The following is a 24814-nucleotide window of genomic DNA, read 5'->3' on the forward strand; positions in this document are numbered from 1 at the left end:
TTGGTGGGCACTACATTGCTTGTCTTGGAATCTTGAACCTACCGATTTTGCTTCCTGCTCTCCACTTTGCATTACATTCTGGAAAATTCCCTCTCCTTGTTTCTGCAGCGAGCCATGTTGCCTCACCTTTCAGCCCAACGCTACAGGTAGGTTCCAGGATCACTCAGACGTGTGGCACACTCCCTCAGCCTTGCTTTGAAATTTCTAAGTTGTATGGTGCACACTGGGCTACTGCTAAACTAAAGAGGAGTATTATTAATTGAATATTACTCTTTGTTTATAAAATCTGCTCCTATTACTGTTGCATGTCCAAACCCACCAGGATATAAATTGTTTTAATTGTTTGTATCATTTAATTGTTTTTTAAGCTTGTATTTTGCATATTTATAGTGTTGTAACTTGGAATGTTTTAGATTTGTAAGCCACCTTGAGTCCCTGTGCTGGGAGGAAGGCAGGGTATAAATAAACATAATAATAATAATAATAATAATAATAATAATAAACAGAGGCCATCGGGCTTCAAGGAGGGTTAGCCAAATAGACTATTAAAATTATTATACAGAAACAGACAAATATGGGGTAGGGAGGCAGAAACTCCCCAGTCTCACTTGTGCCTGTGCATCAAGGTGAAATTACTTTAAATGACTGAAACTGAGGATTCAATTAAATGAATTTATAATCAAAAGCACTAAGAGCACAAAGAGGCGTTCAGCTGACATTTAAAACACAATATATTTCATCTGAAGAGCATGAGTGTTTAAGAAGTAGTAATTTTCCCTTTACAGATCAAGATGTGAACTCCATAAAATCTCAGCAGAGAAAAGAAATTCATTGTTTCAAGGGAGCGGCTGGCACTTGAGTATCTGTGGATAAATTAAGCAGCCAGGAAAATTAGAACGGCAAGAGGATTTGAGCTAAGGCAGTTAAGAGACAGCTGTATTGTGAAGGTGGGGAAGGCAGGCAGAGGAAAAAAGAGCAATTATCCTAAGAAAATAATGGCACTTGGGTCACTCCCTTCTGGTCATAGGCCCTGCATGCAGGGTTTTCTTGTTGAATCAAACCTATTTCCTTCATAGTAACTGCATGATGGTAGAACAGAAGAGTCCTACAATATCAGACCAAAGGTGTACCTAGCCCAGCGTTCTGCCTCCCACAGTTGTTAATGGAATAAAGGCTTCCCATGTTGTCTACCTCCCTACCAACTGCATTTGAACATGGAGATTCCATTCCTAATATTATTCTATCTCCTATCACCGACTGGAGATACTAGCAGAAAAAGCTTGCAGGGCAAACGGGGAACCTCATGGGCTGCACAGGTTGGGAGTTCCCATCCCTGCCCTGGCAATGGGTTCAGGATGACTAACTGCCTATTCTTAGCTCAGGACATGATCAAGAAAAAATGCATAATTGACACCAACAAGCCCAATGAGGTATTCTCCCACTTCTCTGATGTTTAGTAGCATCTTATGGCTTCCCAACAGTGGCACAGACTCAAACATTATGGAATTATTAGAGGAAAATCTTGGAATTCCTATGTAAGCCTGCTATGGCTTTTAATAGTCTCACCCAGCAAAAGCTGAAGCTGAAAACTGCAACTTCAATAAGCAGGAGGCAAGAGACGATTTTTAAAATTATGATGTGTGATGCTTCAGAGTAAGCATTCTGCTTTGTTTTTCTCCAGCAAGCTGGAACCGAAACACTGAGGAAAAGGGGAAGCCACCTTACCCAAATCCGAGTGATTACTCATCCAGCCAATGGATTTAATAGACACCAATGCCAGAAGCCCCGAGCCAACAAAAGATCCGACTCCAGAGAAAAAGAAAAAGAGACCCATAATAGCACTTTGCATAGTCTTGGGAGCAGCTGAATATGCGAATTCCAGACCTGCAACGAAAAGAACAAGGAGTTATTGACATAGGACATCATCTATTGTTTTGGGCAGCATTTGACATGTGCAAAGGGATGTGGAAACCTGAGTTCAAAATGCTTTGAAAGATAAAACATATTCATAATCAGTAAGCCGCACTTGCCCTCCTGTCACCACATCAATATAGTCGGATGTGCAACTCACCTACCTTCACAGGACTGCTCTTATGAATGAGATTGTCATAGTGAAGCATTCCATACCCTATTATACATAGATGGAGAACCTCTTTCGACCCATGGGCCAAATTCCATTTCAGAGTTGTTCTCAGGGTTCACATTCCAGTGGTGACAGGGGTCAAAGGCAAACATGCCAGTATATTTTAGCTACACACTTTTATTGCCAGTATTAAAGTCTTCAGAGAAGAAGTCCAACTTTTTATAATCGCTTTTAAAAACTACAAAAGCTGGGAAGCCACTAAAACATGATCCTGTGGGCATATGGGAAATCTCAGAGCGCAAGACAGAAATCCCTAGAGGGTTGAATTCTGACCCAGGGCTGAAGTTCCTGATCCCACGTGTTATACACTGGAAAACTTAAAACAACACTTCAGTTGGGAGAACTTTTATAAAATCATGTATCAATGGTATTTAACACCAGACAGATTACTGAAAATGTATAAGAACAGTTCAAATGTAGAACAGAAGATAAGGTATTTCTTTCACATGCGGTGAACCTGTGATAAGGCACAGAAATACTGGACTCAAAATTAATTCAATGATAGAGGACATTTTTGATGTCAAGATACAGATGAAACCAGAGATTTTTCTGCTTGGAATGTTGATGGATCAAATAAGAAGTATGATCACAGCAGCAAGAATAACACAGTGGATCTTTGTTTGGTTCCAAGATCCCCCGTGGTTAACAAAATCCGTGGATGCTCAAGTCCTATTAAATATAATGACATAGCAAAATGGTGTCCCTTATAAAAAATGGAAAATCAAGGTTTGATATTTGAAATTTATACTTATTTGGAACATTTTCAAACCGTGGATGCTTGAATCCGTGTATAAAGAATCCGTATATAAGAAGGGTCGACTGTATATGCTCAGATGGAAGGAGACCGACATGCCAATACAAGAAGATTGGCTGATTAAGATGATTGCTGAAATGTACACATTTACAGTGTGGATCTTTGAATAATTTTAAGAAAGACTGGAAACTGTTTATTACATGTTTGCAGTTTCACTGGGAATATGAATCAGATTTAGGTTTTGTAAAATAATAGTTTTTTATGTTGTAGAGGCATAAATATTTTATCATATATAAAGTAGAGAAATAGTGGCACACATCCCATTAGTCAATAGTGTATGTTTATTTTTGTTCAGTAGTTTAGTGTTGTCATTGTTTGCCACTGTTATTATTGTTTGTGTAATAATAATAATAGTAATAATCTTTTATTTATATCCCACCTACTCCGATTAGGACCGAAGCGGCTTATAGTAAAACAGTCCAATACAAAATAATAATAATTTTATTTTATAATAAAATAACAATACACCATAGTCCCAAGTTCGTGTTTTATATATATCTATAAAATTTGTGGGTAACTATGTTTATGTTTAATAAAAATGATTTTAAAAAACCAACCCTTTGGTTTAAGAGAGGGATGGGCAATGGTGTGGAGGCCCATTTTCACCTCTGCACACCCCTCCGTGGCCTGCACTGGTATGTTGTGGTGCAGTGTTACAGCTTACAGTTGAAACAAAAAGCAAAGTGGGGGGGGGGGGGGGGCAAATGCTGTATGTATGAGTAATTTTATGTGTTCTGCATGAATTTGGCATGAAAAATCTCTCCCCAAAATAATGTGGATGTAGCGGAGGGCACTTTGGGGTTTCAGGGACCATATGCTGTCCATAGCTCTCACTTTGCTCACTCATGGTTGAAGAGTTGAAGGCTGCTGACAATATACAACCATGCGCCAACACCCCCCCCCCCAACACTGCAACTGAAGTCATATCATTGGCTTTAGCTCCCGCATAAGTCTTGGTGCCCACAGGCTGAATGAACACATACCCTCACTGCTTTTTGTAGTACCTGCCACCCTTCGTTTTAATAATAATAATAATAATAATAATAATAATAATAATAATAATAATAATTTATTTGTATCCTGCTCTTTTCCCAGAACTGGGATTCAGAGCGGCTTCACAATATTAAAAGAACAATAATTAGTTTCAGCAATGGTGGCAATGTTGGCATGGGGCAACATTGGGAGTTCCTCCTTCAAAATGAGGCATGTGCCTCCACTGTCCTTTTAATTCGCCCAACTTGCTGCAGCAGAAGTGCCAGAGTCAGTCCTGGTGTCAGAGTGCAGCCCTGGGAGTGTGCCAGGGGTTGTTGAATACAGCTCCCCGCACACTTGCACACTCCTTGGCTGAGCAGCAAAAATACGTTACAGTCCTATATACCGTCATCATTTCAATACAGAAGGCAGAACTCTTGCATCCAGGAGTGCCATGCTACAGGAGTGCCATGTCCTTAGCACAGCTATTCCCCTCTGCTTCTGTCAAGTTTATCTAACTACCAAAATAAAATGGCAAAATATGAATTTTAGATTTAGATATTTATTCTCTTTCTTCCTCCACCTTCTAGGATAGGAGTGATGTGGCCCTCCAGACACTGTTAGATTACCACTCCTACCATTTCCTCACCACTGGCAATAATAATAATAATAATAATAATAATAATAATAATAATAATATAAAAATAATATGTATTTATATTTCCCGCCTCTCCCTGCAGATCAAGGTGGGATAACAACAGAGATAAAAATACAAGAAGCATAAAAACATAATAAAACATCTATTAACCGTTAACCCTCTCACCATTACAAATAGTAAAATTCATTAACAGTTAAAAATTACATCAGTAATATAGCTAAAATAAACAGGATGGAGTGGGCAGATTGAAGGCGGATGGGACTATCTTTCTTTCTTTCTTTGAGAGGTCCGTCTGGGAAGGCCCACCGGAAAAGATCCATCTTGACAGCCTTTTTAAAGATGTCTAAGGTGGTGATGAGAGGGATCTCTTCCAGTAGGTCTGGTTAGTGCTTCTGGAAGCTGTAGTCCAACAATAACTGGAAGACTACATGTTCCCCCCACCTCTGCTCTGCAACATGAGAGGCAAAACTACATGCACAAGATTGTGGCAGTGACTGCTCAAAGAGAGATGTACTTAAAACAAGACCTACATGTGCATTTTAAGAGTGGAACTAATATCGCCTGATCAAAGCTCTTTTACAGTAAAGCAAGGTTTCTGCTCTATATGAAATGGAAAGCACCTCACACAAAGAAAGGGGGGGGGGGAAGGACTCCTGTTTCTTCAAAGCAGAAGCAGGGATAATTACTACATTTCAACTTCTTATGCAAATTGAAGGGCTTCACAGCACAGCTCTGCATGCCCATAGAAGTGTTCAAACCTGCAAAAAAGGAGACAAAAAAGAAAGAAAAAAACACCAAAACCCCCACTCTCCTGGAAGTCCTGACTCTCTCAAATTTCTCATTATTACTCTGTTAAATAACAATCAGAAGGTTGAAACAAAAACTTTGGAGAGCAAACTGAATGAGAGGGACCAATGCCGGAAAGCAATTAAGATCAGCAGGGAATCCCCAGTTCAAATATGGGCATTTGTACTTCCATACCCAGCACTTGGTGGCTTGGGTTTTTTGTTTGTTACATTAAGCCTACTGATTTTATACCCTGCAAAAATGACTATTCTGGCTGCAGGTCAGTTCCTGAGCACAAGTCAAAGAGGCTGGAGAGCCCTAAACTAGGAGGATGATGTGCCTTTGGCATGTGGAATCTAAGTTCTTCTTCAGCTGTTGCCCACATGATATTGTTGGACTACAACTTCCATCAGCCCCAGTGAATAGTCAAAAATTATGGGATGATGGGAGTTGTAGTCCAGTATCACCCAGAAGGCCACAAGTTACCCACTCATGCTGCTGGATCAAAAGGCCTACCAGATGCGCCACATAATCTACATCTACAGTGTATCTACACTGCACAAGTATAGCAATTTGATCCCACTTGAGCTGCTGAAATTCCAACTTTTTCCATTTGGAAAATTAAAATTCTGAACTAGAGAGCTATAGTCTTAGAATTTAGAGAACTAAACTAGGACTCGAGCAGATCATCCCCAGTACTTCTTCACCAAATTACAATCTCCAAGTGTCTTTAGGATGGAGCCATGTCAGTTAGTGAGATATCCAACTGCTGTCACTGTGTTGTGCAGATAGGCTGAGTTACTATAAATGCAAAGATGCCAAGGCAAGATTGTGAAACTGGGCATCAAGGCTGCAGAAAGAGTGAGAGTGTCTGTGAGCAATGCATCTTGGGGTCTATTCTTCTCCAGTGGTGTAGTAATACATTTTGAAAGAATGGTGCTCACTGTGGCATAATCCACAGTCAGCTCCTCAAAAAGAATCGAAAAATGCAGGCGAATGTGTTGATCGACATCAACAAGCCAGTTTGAGCAGTTTTTATCCCTACTGGGAGCAGGTCATTTGTAGATGGTGCCATCACTACAACCACCAAAAAGTCCCAGTGCTTTCACCTTGTAGGCTTTGGTTCCACTACACCACTGGATATATCTTGTGATTCAGTGCTGTATCATCAAACTCCGTCTATATCTGCAAGCACTGTCACATGTGAATTTCTTCATTTTGATTTAGGTTTCCATGGCAGAGTAATGACATTGCGACTGGGTTCCGGTATGTAAGGGCTGACCTCAGTATTTTCCTGTCTGTAGAAGAAATGTGAGTGGGTTTACTGGCAATCTGACCAAGGTCACATTTCTTTTGGTATTTGAGATAATATGCCTTTCTTGATACCGAAGAAGTCAAGCAACAACCAATATTCCTCTGGATTGAAAGGGCTTCTGCATTCTCCCTCAGTGTGGAAAAGAATTTATAGTCCTGCCATCTTGTGGCCAGCCTATGGTACTAGGAGGAAAGAAACGCAATTTCAGGAGCTGTTACCAACAATTTGAAAGCCAGTGTGGTGTAGTGGTAAGAGCGCCAGCCAAGCACTCTGGAGACTAGAGTTCAAATTCCTCTCTCGGCTTTGGCATAAGGGAAAGGCAACCTTGCTCTGAACAAATCCTGCCAAGAAAACCCTGTGACAGACTTGCCTTAGGGTCGCCATAAGTTGGAAATTACTTGAAAGCACGCAACGACAGCAACACCATTTTCCCTGAAATGAATAAAGTTGTTTTTTAGGCAATACAACTGCAGCAAAGGTGGCAGGATGTACTGTTGGCCCCTGGACTTTCCCATTGCCAATGACTTTAAAAATAAAAATAAAAATAGAGAAATGTGTCCTAGACACCTCCAGGGGTGTGTGACTCCTGGCTAGAAGATGGTGTGGACACCCTTGCCCTCCTCATCTTTTCACCAAACTGGGAGTCTCCTTCTGCTTGCTTCCAGATTTGGTAGAAAGCCAGTGTCTCATGGGTGGGAGAACTGGGCATGTGTGGCTCCCAGACCCTCTGTGGTTTCATTCCTGAGAGAAGCAGAAGGTGTCAAACATGTCCCTGGTCTTGAAGAAGAAATAATAACAATACTCTTATTACTAGTTTCAACATATGGAAATGTCCCATCAAGCAGCAATTGACTCAGAGCCACAATGGTATGGACTTAGTTGTCAGTCTTTTTTGTCCTTTTTAAAAATATTAATTCTGCAAACAGGTCTCTTGCAGATTCAGGCTAAACGTGAGAGCTGTTCACTAGCAGAAAAGGGTGGGTTCTCCTTCAGTGGAGACATTTAAGTAGAGCCATCTGTCATGAAAGCTGGAGCGACACCCGACACTGTAGAATCTGCGCTCAAAAAGAAAGGTGACAAGTTGTTGCAGAAGCTTTGGAGGTGGAACTCAAGATGGGGGCACACAACATTGGCAGAGAACTTCCCAAAGTGTCAGAACACCAGCAGCTTACAACTCCCCTCTCAAAAAAAAAAAAAACCACTGTGGGGCAGAAGGGGCAGGAAGCTTGTGGGATGGAAGGAAAGCCTCCATGACCCACATCTGGGCCCAAGAGGCAAAAGGTTCCCATCCCTAAACTAAAGGAGCTCAAGATGCAGTGGTGGGATAGTCCTTAGTAGAGCCCTTAGAAGACTATCATCAGATAGAATAGACAATACTAGGGGCTCTTTCGCATTACATAGTTATAGCGTTATGATTCAGTTTAACTGCCATGGATGCATCCTGTGGAATCCTTGAATCTGCAGTTCAAGTGAGTCCATTGTTATTAAGCTATTAGAACACTAGATTCACCGCAAGACACCTTCAGATCCAGCGGTGCCTTTTTGCGCTACTCCTCTTCTCTTTGATCGATTCAAAGAGCTAAAAACACCTTGCCAACCATTTTAAACCCTGGCTTGGGGCCATGCCCTTGTAAACCCACTGAGAGGGTACAACTAAACTAGACCCAACAAAAAAGTGTACAGAGGGGTGGGAAGGGGAGAGGGACACGGCTGAAAAGAGAACAGTACCATTATTTAATTAGAAGATTAAACAAAAGAAGGCACATGTGAAACAGCCGCAAAGAGATGGGATCTTTTTCTTCTTCTTCTTTTGGCTAATGAACCCTGAATGTGTGTGAAACAGACCAGAAAATGAGATTTTATGGCCATGCTCACTCCTCCTCTGCTTGTACTCCACCCCCTCAAAAAGTGCGGGGAGGTAATCAATAGGAGCCAATGTTTTCAGACACCGTATCAAAGAAGCAAGGCACACAGAGACACACGCAAAGGCACCTGCTATTTGGTCAGGGCAGTAATTTTCAAGCAAGGCACCAGGAAGAGATTGTGATAGGATGGGACAGAATCCTAGAGTTGGAAGAGACCACAAGGACCATCCAGTCCAACCCCATTCTGCCATGCAGGAACTCTCAATCAAAGCATCTCCGAGAAATGGCCATCCATCCTCTGTTTAAAGACCTCCAAAGAAGGAGACTCCACCACTCTCTGAGGGAGTGCACTGCACTGTTGAACAGTTGTTAACTGAACCAGACCATCTGTCCATCTAGCCCTCCATCATCCATTCTAACAGTAGCTCTCCAAAGGCAGGGACTTCTCAACTCTAACTTGGTTGCCCAAGGTCCTCTAAGGGGAAAAGGCTCAGGGGAAAAACCTAGGCATGCAAACCCCATGTTCTACCATGGAGCTATGGCCCTTTCTTCTTAGGAGGCTGCCCTAAACCGGATGAATCATAGAATCATAGAGTTGGAAGAGACCACAACGGCCATCCATTCCAACTGCCTGCCATGCAGGAACTCACAATCAAAGCATTCCTGACAGATGGCCATCCAGCCTCTGTTTAAAGGCCTCCAAGGAAGGAGACTCCACCATTTGTCCCTTCATCTCTCTCAGCTTTACCCAAACTGGTGCCACCCAGGTGTGCTGGACTGTAGCTCCCATCTTCCCCCATGAGCATGGTCTGGAGGGGTCAGAAGGCAGGAAACAGGCTCAGAATAAATACGTCAAATCTCTGGCTCCTTGTGCCACAATCCGGATCTCATTCGCCACAGTCCCAATCTCACCCCCCAAACAGAGAAATACAACAACGTACGTGAAATGGCCTGCACTTAAAACTAATGAGTTAATAAGTAACTATGGAGCCTTAACACGGTGGAGTAACAAGGGTATAACTGTATCCCCTTTGAGGAATAATGTAACAGATGGTAACACCACTTATGTTTTTTAGTGTGATGAGTAAGGTTTATACATTACTTCTAAGATGCTGTATTTTGGGAGTCACTTTGGAATACAGGGGGCCCTTGGTATCCGCTGGGGTTCGGTTCCAGAATCCCCCGTGGATAACAAAATCTGTGGATGCTCAAGTCCTGTTATATACAATAGCACAGTAAAATGGTGCCATTTATATAATATGCCAAAATCCAGGTTTGCTTATTGGAATTTATATATTTTGGGGAATATTTTCAAGCCGTGGATGCTTGAATCCATGGATAAAAAAATCAGTGGATAAGGAGGGCCAACTGTATTTTCCAACTACAAACTCCATTTTTCTTTTAAAATGTTATCAATTTAAAACCCAACACATTAGTAATGTCTTCCACTTAAAGTAATGAGGAAAATCTAACAAAACATTGTTTAAAAAAACATTTCACTCTGGTAAAAGAGAGTCTTCAAAATGCTAAGAACAGAACATGTGACACTGAGAAAAACCACAGCAGAAACTTTTCTAGGGCATTATTTTCTAATAAGCAAGGGAAATAAACTGCCGTGAAGAGGAATTAATAGTTGCCAACTTCCAAAAACGTACCTGCAATGCTTGCAAATATTTCACTGAAACCAATCAGAATGTACTGAGGGACCTGCCACCAGACGGACATATCAGCTGCATGATACACTGCCGTCCCAATCCTCTGATCAATTGTCTTTTCTTTCACAACCTTTAGTCTATCGCTTTCCAATATTCCTGGAAAATAAAAAGAGGTTTTTATTAATATTATTAGTCCATTGACTTGAGATGGTGTACACTGTTTCAGAATCTGCTGCGGCATTATGACAGCATAAGTCCTGGTTATGCGGCAGGTTATTCTCGTCAAATGTTTGCATAAGAAGGTATCCAGTACCCCCTTACACAAATGGTTCACCATTTGCCTGCAGCAAACAGGATAGGCTAAAGGCTGGTTGGTGTGCAGCCTAGCTCTACCTCCCCAGAACTGCAACAACAACTAGAACAGCCAGCATAATATTATTGAAGTCATCCGTGTACAGTGAGTCATTGGTATCCGCTGGGGTTTGGTTCTAGGACCCCCCGTGGATAATAAAATCCATGGATGCTCAAGTCCCATTAAATACAATGGCATACTGAAATGGTGTCCCTTATATAAAATAGAAAATCAAGGTTTGCTATTTGGAATTTATACTTTTTTTTTTTTTTTTTAGTATTTCCAGGTCGTGGATGCTTGAATCCGTGGATAAAAAAAACTGTGGATAAGGAGGGCCAAGTGTACATACACCAGTGGGGCTTTAAATGCCAGCATCTCAACCACTTTTTCTCTCTTCTGCCATTTTTTACTCTCACAGCAACCCTGCAGAGTGAGGCCAAATGTATCGCCAAATGAGCTTCACAGCCAAGTATGGATTTGAACCAGAGTAACTTAACGCAAGAAGTAAGCAGAACGTAGCTCTCAAATTACAGATTTCTGATTCTGCAAGGGCTTTAGATTCCCAATTGCTTAACAGAAACAACAGTTGATTCATCTCACTACCACCCTGCCTAAATGACACCAGTAAAGAAAAGCCATGTTGGGGTGAGCAAGATTGGAATGAGTGTGGAAAGGACTGTGAACTCACAGCAATGAGCAAAGATATTGGAGGTCAAAGTCTAGTGTGCCTTGCTGCCTGTCTTGAGTGCCACAAGTTAGTCTGCTGCCTTGAGACCAGCACTGAAGGAAGATTCAACTACCATTCCAGTTGGCTTGTATGCATAATGGGGGTGCCATCTTCCCTTCTGTCTCAGGAAGACAATTTTTTAGAATCAGCCCTGCAGATATGACTGCCTTTGATTGTTATTTTTTATTCCTAAGTGCTTGCTTTTTTAAAATGACAAAAGAACAATCTGACCCAGTGGGGGCTTGAACCTGGATCTTCTTAATCCTAGTCCAACAGTGCACCCACATTGGCTCTCCATCCCTACGCTGTAAACCAGGGCTGTCAGAAATGTGAACCTGGGTTCATTTTTTGCAGAACCTCAAGCCCCACAGCACACCCCCAAAGCACACATTTTTGGCCTGGTAGTCCATTTCTAGAACATGGCCGCATAGCCCGAAAAGCCCACAAAAAACTATGGATGCCGGCCATGAAAGCCTTCAATTTCACACACCTTTTTGGCCTGAAACCAAAGTAAAATTGCCTTAAAATGCAGCAGGTTAGCTACTTTTGCCTCCCAACCCCACCAAGTCACCAACCTCTTGAAAAAATGGTAAACTTTCAGAGGAAAATGAAACTATAGGTGACAAGATGTCACTTCTGGCTTGACAGAGACATGGCATGTGGCCTGCTGGGGGTGCATAAGTGAAAACTAATCCCTGCCTTCTGTGCAGCTGCCCACTCCTTCTGTTAAGACTACAGCACTATGGCAAGAATTAAAATGTAAAAAAATATGCTAGCTGATGTACACCACCACAGAGGAACCTGGAAGGTGGAACTAAGACCCAAATGCCATAGCATACACATGGATTTAAAACAAGGGCTTGCAAGTAAGTTTGCTGGCAACTCAAAGCAATCAGGTAATTACTTCTCCACATTCAAGAGAGACCGGATGAGGATCTAACTGCTTTACAACAGGATTACCTGAGCTAAGCAACCATTGCATAAAGTAGGTTTCCTCATATTCACACAAAGAAACACTATAAATGCACAAAGGGGGGCACAAAAGAGAAAAATGTAGAATATTTTGAGAAACCCAGTCCTCTGCACTACTGGATTCAAAAGTGATTGTATTCTTGTTTTATTAACGAGAATTACAAAAATCTGATCTCGTTCCGCGTGGATTAACTGAGAGCTACTGATACGAACAGATATTATTTCATGGAAAGGCAATCTCATTACGACAAACAGACCAAATGCCCCCCTTCCCCAATGCAAAGCCAGTACAACGGCAGCAAACACTAGCAACCTGTGACACTTGTGGGGGAAAAAATCCTGTGGTTGTTGGTTTTATATAAATGCTGTGCTCCAGTAAGCTTCCAAGAGAAGGATGTAAATCCATTTTGATGCCAGTGAATCCTAAAACTCACACAAAACACATGTTTGCAAGCCATACAGTGTAGGTCAGGAGTCTTAAATTGGGTTTCTTTTTTGTTCTGTTTTATTTTGTTTTTGGAAAGACAAGGAGCTGCCTTATCACAAGGCAGACTGAAGCTCAGTCTGGTCCAGAAGTAACTAGCCCAACTCTCTCCATATTTTGAGATAGGGAATGTTAATTTATTGAGACCAATGAAGTCTGCCTCTCTTCCATTTCCAAGCAACTATGTTGGAATGTATAACTGATTCCAGCCTTCCCCAACCTGGAAGCCTTCTGAACATTTTGGACTGCAACAGCTGTTATCTCCAAACAGCACAGCATGCTGTCCAGGATGATGGGCCTTGCAGTCAAACACCTCTAGAAGGGGCCAGGTTAGGAAGGGTATATCCAGCATGCAGCTTTAATTACAAACAACATTCAAGACCTCCAAAATAACAACCAACATCAGCCAAAGGACAGGAGAGCAGCACTCCTTCTTACAGTGGGTTCCCACTTTTGGCCCTCCAGATGTTAGGAATTTCCAGCTCCCAGAGATGCTGGGACTTGGAGGTTTAGCATATTTAAAGGGCAAAATCTGAAAAGCTTTGATGCATCACATACCAGAATGGTAAATTACACCCCCCCCCCAAATCATATTTGTCATGAAACAGAGTCCTGCCCTAAGAAAGGAGGGAGAAATGCCTGGAAGCAAAGCAGATGGGGTTATCTTGTAGTGAACTCATTGGATGATCTTGGGCCAGTTACACACTTTCAGTTTCCTTGCTATGAGGATAAAGTGGGGAGAAGGCAAATCAAGTATGCCATTTTGAGTTTACTAGAGGAAAGATGGATATAAAAGTACCAAAGAAAACATGATGGAATTAGCAGGCTAACTGGGACCCCTGGGCAGAAGCATTGCTTAGGGGACAAGAACACAATGCAACAGATATGTATGCCGGTGTTTGGAAGCGTGTGCCTGCAAAAACACACATATATACTGAGCTCTGGGAACTGAAAGGAAATATATGGAATTTTTTTAGCCTTAAGATTATGACAATGATTATGATGATGATGATTTTAGTGTGAAGAATGTATATGTTTAACTTCAGTCCTTCCAAAGCAAGGGATGTTAAGTCAGAGCCTTTTTTGTCCACAATTCACTGTTAGCTGCCCTCGACCCATGGCAACCCTGTGGATGAGACTTCTCCAAGACTCTCTTTCTTCTACTGTTTTGCTCACATCCTACAGTCTCAGTCCCCTGGCCTTTCTCATTGAGTCCATCCATCTGGCATGTGGTCACCTTCATTTCCTGCTGCCTTCTGCAATAATGCTGCCTAGCATTATTGTTTCTTTTTCTTATGAATTTTGCCTTCTCATGATGTGATTAAAATCCAACAGCCTCAGTTTAGTCATTCTGGCTTTCAGGGATTGTTCAGGCTTGATCTGTTCAAGAACCCATTTGCTTGTCTTCTTGGCTGTCCATGGTATCCTCAGCACTCCTCTCCAGCACCACATCTCAAACACAGTTTATTTTCTTATTTTCGGCTTTCTTCACTGTCCAGCTCTCTGTCTCTCTCTTCACTGTCCATCTGTACATAATGATGGTGAATATGATGGATTCGACAATTCTCACTTTAGTGTTCAGAGCAATACCATTGCTCTTTAGGATGTTTGACTAGTTCCTTCATAGCTTCCCTTCCCAATCCTAGTCTTCTTCTGATTTCTTGACTACAGTCTCCATTCTGATTAATGTTTGAACCAAGGTATGGGAACTCTTTGACTAATTCAATGTTCTTGTTATCTAGGATGAACTTTTATAGCTCTTCCGTGGTCACTATTTTTGTTTTCTTAATGTTCTGCTTCAAACCTACCTTTGCACTTTCCTCCTTGACCTTCTTCAATAATTGCTCCAGGTTACTGCTAGTAGTATTGCATTGTCCGGGTCTGTTCGTTTGTTAATGTTCCTTCCCCCAATCTTCACTCCTCCTGCCTCTGAGTCTAAGCCTGCTCTGCGTACAGATAGAATAGACAGGGTGACAGTATTCAGCCTTACTTTACCCCTTTTCCGATTGGGAACCATTCTGTTTTTCCATACTCGGTTCTGATGGCAGCCTCTTGTCCTGAGCACAGGTTATGCATCAGGATGATTAAATGTAGTGGCACTCCCATTTCTTTGAGTGCATTCCATAGTTGCACTGACACCTAGGGAACTCCGGGAGCTGCAAACCCCCAAAATAATGTGATGTCAAAATAAAGTTTTGACATCAGCTACCTAAGGGACTTCACTCTGCATTGGTAGCACATCCATCAGCCTTTTGCAAAGGAACAGGAAATATGAGGGGAACTTGCTTTCCATTTCTGCACAGCTGGCATCATGTCTGAAAAAGTCCATTTCACTTTTTCACTTTATGCCAGCTGTGAAAAATGGGAAGCACCACTCACTTATGCTTCCTCTTCTCTCTGAAAGCAGGTAACTGATGCCATCAGTGCCCATTCCACCTGGCAGCTGGCATGAGAAGTGGGACAGCACTAGCCTAACTGGGATGGACTACCACTCCACTCTTTTGTCCAAGAATAGATGCCATGATAACTTTTTTTTTTATCATTTTTCTATTCAGAAAGGAAACCTACCCAAAATCTTGTTTTTTCTTATTTCTCTCTTTCTCACTCTCCCTTCATTGCCCTGTCTCGTTCCATTCTTTCCATAGGACAAGGGTAGAGGAAGAAATGTTCTCAGGGCTTACATTCCAGTTTCAAGGGTGCAAGGGTTAAGCCTATTTTTGGGCCCAAACAGATAGGCCAAAATAAAGCTGCTTCAGGTCACTTTGAAGGTATGCTGTTTAAATGACACACACATCTTAAGAGGGTGGAAGCTGCGCCAAAGCTGCACTCCAGTCCTTAGGACTGGATCACAGAATCATACAATCAGAATCGTAGAGTTGGAAGAGACAAGGGCCATCCAGTCCAACCCCATTCTGCCATGCAAAACTCTCAATCAAAGCATCCCAAACAGATGGCCATCATGCCTCTGTTTAAAGACCTCCAAGGAAAGAGATCTGGCTTTGGAGCATGGCTTCCGGCCTCTTAGGACACATGCGTCATTTAAATGGCATACCTCCAAAATGACCCAAAGCAGCTTTATTTTGGCCTCTTAGTTTAAATTTTTTCATTTCAGTGGTTAAACCTTAGTAGGGGTGTCTCAATATTTTAGAGCAGGCAAGAAAACGGCTAGGGGATTTTGGAAGCTCTAATAAACAAAATAAACTTTGGAATAGACAAGTAATCTGAGGCTCAAGATAAAGAGGTACTGCTCCATATAAACCTACCCTTATTATTTTACAATTTGCTTGGGAGGTTCTGCTTGTGTCCCACCAACACAAGATGCTAAGTTTTGGGGGCCTGGGATGGGGCCATTTTTTGTAGCATTACCCCAACTGTGGGGTTTTAGCCTATTAAAAACTAAACAAAGATGGAGCCAGTCCAACCCTAAGAAAGGCTGGACTGGCTCAAATTTTGTTTATCTTTAGATGAGCTGTTAAAGACCTTTAATAATAATAAATAATAAACTGTTTATTTTTATACTGCTTTTCCTCGAGATCAAAGCGGTTCACATCTACTAAAACTATGACCTATGTCATAATACAATATATAAACAGTTAAAACATTCAATTACAGTTACAACTAATCAATGGGATTATCTAAAAAAAGCTATAAACTATCAAAGTATCTTAATCTAATTGGGGAATACTTTCTCTACAGAGAGTCAGGAGGGTATGCTTTCTGACCATTCTAGCCTTTGAATGGTTTGGAACACAATTCACTCTGCTCTTTGTTTGTAAGATTATTTTAATTTTATAATTCATTTAAAGTAAGCATTTACATTTTTATAATTATTTTTAACGTAATTAATAAAAAATTAGTTTTATAATTAGTAGAATTGACTTATAATCAGCAACATAAAATAATTTTAGTCCCTGATGTCTTTGTATACAATGGAAAGGTGGCCTCTAGACAGTAATAACCTGTAACACATAGACAATAAGAATGCTAATAGTAATTGTATCCTCTCTTTGACAGATAAGCTAAGAGCACTAAATTTCAGGGCAAGATCGAAGAAACTTCTTGCCATTTAAAGTTTGGGATTAAATCTTTTGCCGTAATTGTTTTAAAAGTCTACAAATAAAGTTGATTTTCCGGCTGAGTAACCTTCAATACTGCTGGTAAGAATTTACGATATAAGCCACAAAAGTAAGCACAGCTGATGTTCATTAAATCTAATCAGTCACATTCGTGCACAATTTAGAAAGAAATTTAAAAAATAATCGAAACTCTCTAATAAGACACTCCAAATGGCAGCAGACCGCCTGCTGCACAGCAGCCAGGCATCAAAATATAAAAACACAAGTCACAATGCAGGATCATCAGAAACCAAGTGCTCCTGGATCAACACAAAGTCAGTTACCAACCCAATTAAACAAAACAACCAACCAAAAAAACTACCATTACTACCTGCCCATTTTCCAATTTGCAATTCTGTGCAACAAAACAACCCATAACCAATGATATGGTTATATGCTACGGAACAACCCATAACCAATGATACCTTCAAATTGGATATGCGCAATGTACCCTAAGATGCTTCTGCTTCCAAAAAGGCCTGAAAACCTTAAAACTGTTATTAGAACATGGCAGGCAGACATTTAACTGGTATTTGCAAAATGAACAGGTCCTCCAGCCCCGTTGTTAAGTAATTTCACCGGCTTCCAGTTTATTTCTAGACAGAATTCAGACCGCTGGCATAGGATCTTTAGTTAGGACCTATAAAGTCCTAAATAGTCTAGGACTAGAGTATTTTAGAAAGCATATGAAAAGTACAACTCCCATGCGCCTCAATAAATCTAATGAACTGGACTTAGGGACAGACAATACCCCAAATATTATGCACTCAGCAGGAAATCATGCTCCTGAACATGGGATCAAAATAATATTTGAAAGTATTTCCAAAGTGGCCAAAAAACCATGTTTTTCAAGTGCTGAGAAATCCTGATGAGACGAATCCTAGACTGATAAGAATCTCTGCAGTTCAGAACTTATTCTGTGCAAAATTCACACACAGTTGTTTTGCATAGAAAACGGTATTTTCTAAGTAGAAATATTATTCTCTCTCCAGATACTGTTTCCTGTGCAGAAAATTACTGATTCATGTTGTTACTGGGGGTTTATTCTGTGCAAAATGTGGTTAGTTTGCACAGAAAACAACATTTTCTCTGCAGGAAACGGCGTCTTCTGTGAAGGCGATAATAAAAAATTCTGCACAGAAACATTAGAAATTCACAGTATGTGAATTTTGCGCAGCAGAAATCTCAAATTATGAATACACTTTGAAAACTGTAGTTTTTGAAGTCTTTCTCACAGCAGGAAGAAAATTATTAAAAATTATGTGTAGCTTCCTTCAAGAAGGAACTTGGCAAAGAATTATATCCCTAGTGCATTCAGGCCTTAAGTATGAGGCTTACAAGACCTCTGCAATTCCCAATGGCTTTTTTTCTGATGGTGGTTCATTCCAGTTTGCAAAGGATATGGGGCTGTCAGGAAGAGCTGGAGCTAAGCATTCAGGGGCTTAGTTTTTTTCAAGATCTGCGTAACTGAGGGTGGGAAATTGTCAGGCCATCACAAAGGCATCACAATAAGCCACTTTAGCCACCCTTTGCTGCTTTAGCCCTGAATTATCCCACTTCGGATCTGTTGCCCCCGTTTTCCTTTTGTCAGCTCCTGTTTCAGGGTTAGCAACTTGGCAAACATGCCAAGGACAAGCCATAGTTCTGAGTTCAGTTGCAACAACAGGCCAAGGATTAGACAAACCAGAGTCCATAATGCAGCAACAAACCATGGCTTCTGACTGTAGCTTCTGACAAGCTAACAAATTTGGGATGTATAAGCAAAGTATTCCATTAATCCGTACAGACTGCAGAAAGCTGGGCTGCCTTGGTACATAACTTTGACTTTAAAAGATTAAGCAATAATAAAAAATGAACAGCATAAAGGATCCACAGTCTTGCATACAGCATTTGAACCGGCACAGGGTTTTTTTAAAAAGAGAAACCCAGAAGAAATATTCTCGCTTTAAGTTCAAATGACTTTGCAGTAAGAACTTTGCTTGCCCACATATCAAAATGACCTTGTTCCTAATAAGGTAATTACCTCTATCATCAAAAGATGCCGTAATGGCCCTATAAAGTGTCCCACTCTCTGATATATTGGGAGGATTACAAGCCCACAAGATTAATTTATTTAATGCCATAACGCTTTATCAATACACCGGTGGTGGAAGGGTACCAGGACAAGGTTTGAGTAGCCAATGAAACATTGGAAAGGTTGCTTCAGAGCTCTGCGCTGGCAGAGCTGAGCAGTTGGAAATCCTTCTTCAAAAAGCAGCCGTATTTGCAGAACCCACAAAGTCACCATCTTTTCTGCTGCGTATTATGGTTAAGCCTTTTTGAATTGCGGCATTTCCCAAAAAAGACTGATGCAGCAGCAAGTAAGGAAAAAATGTAAGTCTCTGACATCAGAGTCACTGCAACTACAGAGCCACCCTGTGAAGGATTATTCATAAGTCTGGATTTAGTTCAGAAATAACAGAATTCAATGCTGACCCTTGAGCCACAGAGCTCAGTGGTGTTCTGTCAAGCAACCTCACAGGGTTGTTGTGAGAATAAAAAGGAGAGAACAAAAAGAAAAAACAACAATGTTCTTTAGTTTTTCAAGAAACAACTATCCAAAGGTGCTATGACTAGAACCAGGAACCTATAACTATGTGTCTTGAGTGGTGAGGTGTTGGGATGTGTGTTGGGGCATTCCACTGAGAGGGTTTCTAATATCTTAAGGTATTTCCAGCTAAAAAAGATCAGGGGCCCATTTACATCTCACAGTTATAGCACCAATATTTCACTTCACCCAGCATGGCAACATCCTAAGGAATCCTTGGGTCCTGGAGAGCTGCAGCCAGCCATAGTAGTAAACCAGGGTAGGTAATGTTTTAGATATTACAATTCCTTACCCTTGGGTATTATGCATGGAGCATCTGGGAGTTGTAGACCAAAATATCTGAAGGGCCAAATGTTTCCAAACCCTGAAGTACACCTTACCTAGGCCTCAAAAAAACATAACAATAACACAGGCTAGTCACTAACTCTTTCTAACCTGGAAGACTTATGTGTTCTTCCAGAACTTTGTCCAGGTAATAAGGTACCTGCTCTGAATTGCTGCCTTGCCTATGGTTCCTGGGCTCCAGAAAGCTCCAGACATTTTTTATCTGCCGTTCCTCCAAGCAACTGTCCCAAGGTGACCATAGTCCCATATCTGTGCGGATCTGAATCAGTGTCCTCTGGTTAGTCTACCCCAAGGACAGCCCATGGCTCATGAGATGTTGGAAAGCACACATCTCATCAACCCTAAACAACACAGCCAATGGTGAAGGATACAAGCACCATAACTATGGAGTGGTAAATTTGGGGCCTTCCAGATGTTTGTGAATGGCAGCTCCCATCATATCTCATGACTGGTTAGAACTGATGGGAGCTGGAGCCCAACCAGGTGTGCATGGGCACAACTGCCCTTGCCCTTACTACATTATGATCATTCTGAAGGCTATCTCAGGATACTTTCTAGATGATATGGACAGTCCCCAATTCACAAAGATGTTATTCGAGATATTCCCTCCTTCTTGCCTGCAGCAAAGGCAGAACACATCACAAAGAACATCCCAACAGCAATTCTCTTCAGTGACGATGGAAGGAGGCCGTTTCTTTTCAAGACGGGGTCAACCACTTTATCTTTTAGAGGGATGAGAATGAGGATTAGCACTGCATCAAACATGGTCAGCCAAGCAGCTGGGAACTGGAAAAAAAGATGAGATATGAATGAAGTTAGCCACATTCTGCTCAAATGTAATTCACATTTCTCATTCAAAAAGACACCATGGTTTTCCACATAGTAGTGAAGGAAAGAAGCCAGCAGCAAAAAAAAGGGATTGTTTCCCCCCGCAAAGGCTATACATACAATATTAAAACAAAACAAAAAAATGGTTTACAAAATAAATAAATAAACAAACAAACACAAATCAAGTAGGAATAGCAGAGACCACCCGTCTTTAACCTCGTGCCCTCCAGGTGTGTTAGTATATAGCTCCCATCAGCCCCAGCCAGCACAGCCAATGGAAAGGATGAGCATTGTAGTCTAACACATCTGGATGATGCTTGTTTGGTGAAGACTTGTGCTAGCTTGGCCACAGCTCAAAAGTAGTTGCCCCTCCTAACTTGCAGATCTGGGATCCGCAACTCTGAATACTCACGGAGGAGTGACCTCGAGCGTGTCCATTCAAGCATGTGGGGTTCGGATATGTGCAAGCCTTCATTTTCACAGGAGGGTACACAACGGATCTTCCCCAAAAACAGAGGGCCAACTGCAGTTAGAACGGCCTGATATTTTCAAGTACACACAACTGCTTCTGCCTGCAATTGATGGAAAAGCTACAAAGGTAGTGTCTAGTGTTTGCTGAGACTACCAGATGAAGTTTCTAGGTATAGGTCTGTGCCTAACAAAATCCTCAAAAGCGAAAGTTACTTACTGGTATTACTCCTTGTGGCCTAGTAGCAGACAAATCTAAGTATTTATATAAAAAATGTAAAGGGTGCAACAGAGGTAGACACCTGCCATGTGTTTCAGACTATAATGGCCAGCACCATCAACCAATAAGCTGGCTGAGGCCAGTGGAAGTTGAAATTCAACACATCTGGACAGCACTAGGTTGCTTACACTCCTTCTCAAAAGTTGCGGAATCCATCTCCAGATTACCTTATTAGACTTCCTTAAGTTACATGACTTAGGACTCAGATGAGTAATGTGCAGACCTCCAGAGGTCTTGGACGTTCAATTCCCACTACTCCTAAACACTGGCTATGCTGGGCATGGCTGACGGGAGTTTCAGTCCAACATCATTTAGAGGGTCATACCTGGTTTTAAGAGGACACTATTCTCCTACAACTGATATCAAGAAAGCTTAGACAAGTTAGGGTTGGTTTTCTTTTGACAACTCCCAAAATTCTCAGCTGATGGATGTTTTCCCCTAAGCTATTTATCCCAATAGGTTGTGATTATAGTTAAAGTCCTCAACAGGACACACCAGACAGAATGTAAAACAGAAGCCTCACCCTATGCCACTCCCTCAAGATCTAGATGGTCTTTGTGATCTTTCCTATGGATTTTAACAATTCCAGGATGAATTCAGAATCAGTTTGTGAATCATGCAAAAATGACAGGATCCAGAAACTTTGTATTATCGTTAGCATTTTTCAAGGAGGAGACCATACCTCCTCCCCACACAATGGAACAAGGTTCATTAAGTTCCTTGTAAGGCTTTTATCACTCAGTTCATTTTGGAATCTTGTTAATAAAGCACCATCATCTTGGAGGAGGCAGAGATTCCATTAAGCCCTATTAATCATGGAAACACCTGTCTGCTAAATGATGGATTATGCCACTCATATCTGATAAACAATGCCCTGCAAACTATTGAAATAAATAAACACAAAGATGGCTTTTTAACAGCTATTAGAGCTAATATTGATGAGATGTGTGACACAAAGCAGTCGAAAGTCAATTATGTATTCCCCGCTACTCCCCTTCGCTTCAAAAACCACATGTTTTCCAACATGATTTTGCTCAACCGCTTCTCATAGCTAGAATGCTTTTCCCAAACCAAGCATTCTCCGTTTTGCATTGCCGTTGGCATGATCATCTAACCACCTGTTCATATTTAGTACTGTTGCTACTGTCGTGATTGTTTTATTATTTATATCCCACCTTTTCCCCAGTCTCGGGACCCAAGGTGGCTTACAAAAGTTAAAACAGACAAAGCTAGAAGTTCACATCATGCAAAAAGTAAAATATAATTAAACTATCAATACATTTAAAAAACAGTTAACCCATCTATCCTCTCTCCAGGAAGGGAATTCCAGAGCCTGGGAGAAGCCACTGAGAAGACCTTCTGCCATGTTTCCACCAGAGGTACCTGTGAGGATGGTGGGTCAGAGAGGAGGATCTTCCTAACAAATCTAAAACCATGAGCATGCTCTTATGAGAGAATAGAGATAACATGGACCCAAGCCACACAGGGCTTTATGAGCCATAACTAGCACTCTGAATTGTGCCCCAAAAGAGACCCGCAGCCAGTGGAGCCGTTGAAGTGATAGAGTTGTATGATCCCTGTAAGCAGCCCCAGTTAACACTGCCTGCTGTTCTTTAATAAATAATAATAATAATAATAATAATAATAATAAAGATTTATTTCTAGCCTGCCCAATCACGAAGAATCCAGGCGGGTTACAACAATAAAATACATCACATTACCTTAGACCTACCCCCCATTCCCAGTACTAAAACAGAATTAAACAGTAATAGCATAAAAACATTAAAAACATTAAAGACATTTTAAAAAAGGCAGAAACATAGGCAGGGAAGAATAGACAAATGAGGGGACAAATATCTCTATATCTGGGGAGGGTAACTAAGTTGGAAAGGCCTGCCGGAAGAGATCCGTCTTGAGTGCTTTCTTAAAAGCTGTCAGAGTGGGAATGTGACAGATCACCTCCGGCAGGTCGTTCCATAGTTCTGGAGCAGTAATAGAAAAAGCCCTCTGGGAAACTGATGTTAGCCTAGATTTTTTTGGCTGTAGTAGATTTCTTCCAGAGGACCTTAGTGTGTGGGACGGACAATAGGGAAGAAGGCATTCCCTCAAGTACTCTGGGCCCAAGCCATGTAGGGCTTTAAAGGTAATCATCAACACCTTGTACTTTGCCCGGAAAATAATAGGCACCCAGTACAGGGACTTCAAGACCGGTGTTTTATGGCCCAGTTCTGGAAGGAATTAAAAACCTTCCTGTTCCGACTAGCATTCCCCGACACAAGCTCCAGCTAGTCTTCCCCCCTCTGACAGCAGTGATGGCTGGTTGACGGGGTTTTAATATTGGTTTTAACAGTTTTATTGTATTTGTACTGTTGTTATTTTGATTTGCTATGTTGTTGTATTGTATAGTTTTGATTTGTTGTGAACCGCCCTGATCACAGGAAGAATAAAATTTTTATTATTTTATTATTATTTTATTATTCCTGGAAGTTCCCGTGATCAATCTGGCTGCCATATTTTGTACCAACTGAAGTTTCTGAACTTGGCACAAGGGTAGCCCCAAGTAGAGCGCATTACAGAAGTCCAATCGAGAGGTTACCAGTGCATGTACTACTGTTTCCAGGTCCCTTGGCGGTCTTGACTGTTACATCCAACTGAGCTGTCAGTTGGAGCGACGAGTCAAGGATGACCCCCAAGCTGCGAACAGAATCCTTCAGGGGAAGTGTGACCCCATCCAGAACTGGCTGACATAACTCCATTCTTGGATTCGGGGTTCCTATAGCAAGTACCTCCGTCTTACCTGGATTCAGCTTGAGTCGGTTTTTCCTCATCTAATCCATTACCGCCCCAAGACAGGCATTCAGAGGAGAGATGCCATTCTTAGTCACTGCTTCAGTCCGAGACATAGACAAGTATCTTTGGGTGTCATCAGCATACTGATAACACCCTGCCTCACGTCTCTGGATGATCTCACCCAGCGGCTTCATGTAAATGTTAAACAGGATTGGGGACAGAATCGCACCTTGAGGGACGCCCGATTTGAGCTCACTCTTGGCCAAACAACTGTCTCCAAGCGACACCATCTGGAACCTGCCCGAGAGGTAGGACCGGAACCACTGCAATGCAGTGCCTCCAATATCCAGCTCTCTCAGGCGTTCCAGAAGGATACCATGGTCGATGGTATCAAAGGCCGCTGAGAGGTCCAAGAGCATCAGCATGGTCACACTTCCCCTGTCGATGCCCAGACAGAGATCATCGACTAAGGCAACCATGGCAGTCTCAACTCCATATCCTGTCCTGAATCTGGTTTGAAATGGATTCAGAAAATCCGTTTCCTCCAAGACTGCTTGTAGTTGATTGGCGACCGCTGTCTCGATCACCTTGCTTAGAAATGGTAGTAATGAGACTGGTCTATAGTTATTTCTATCCAGGGGGTCCAGGGAAGACTTTT

The 24814-nt window shown here is 41.6% G+C and overlaps 1 protein-coding gene across 1 annotated transcript in view; it reads right to left on the bottom strand.

The window, feature by feature from the left end:
- SLC15A4 (solute carrier family 15 member 4) overlaps positions 1–24814 on the bottom strand; it is a 53793-nt gene that overhangs the window by 2172 nt on the left and 26807 nt on the right. The window contains exons 5-7 of the mRNA XM_042441796.1: positions 20408–20576; positions 10209–10364; positions 1726–1884 (exon numbers count right to left, since the gene is read on the bottom strand). Of these exons, the coding sequence (XP_042297730.1) occupies positions 1726–1884; positions 10209–10364; positions 20408–20576 (484 nt within the window). The remainder of the gene's footprint in view (positions 1–1725; positions 1885–10208; positions 10365–20407; positions 20577–24814) is intronic.

Source organism: Sceloporus undulatus, chromosome 10 (assembly GCF_019175285.1).
Source record: "Sceloporus undulatus isolate JIND9_A2432 ecotype Alabama chromosome 10, SceUnd_v1.1, whole genome shotgun sequence".
Lineage (NCBI taxonomy): Eukaryota > Metazoa > Chordata > Lepidosauria > Squamata > Phrynosomatidae > Sceloporus > Sceloporus undulatus.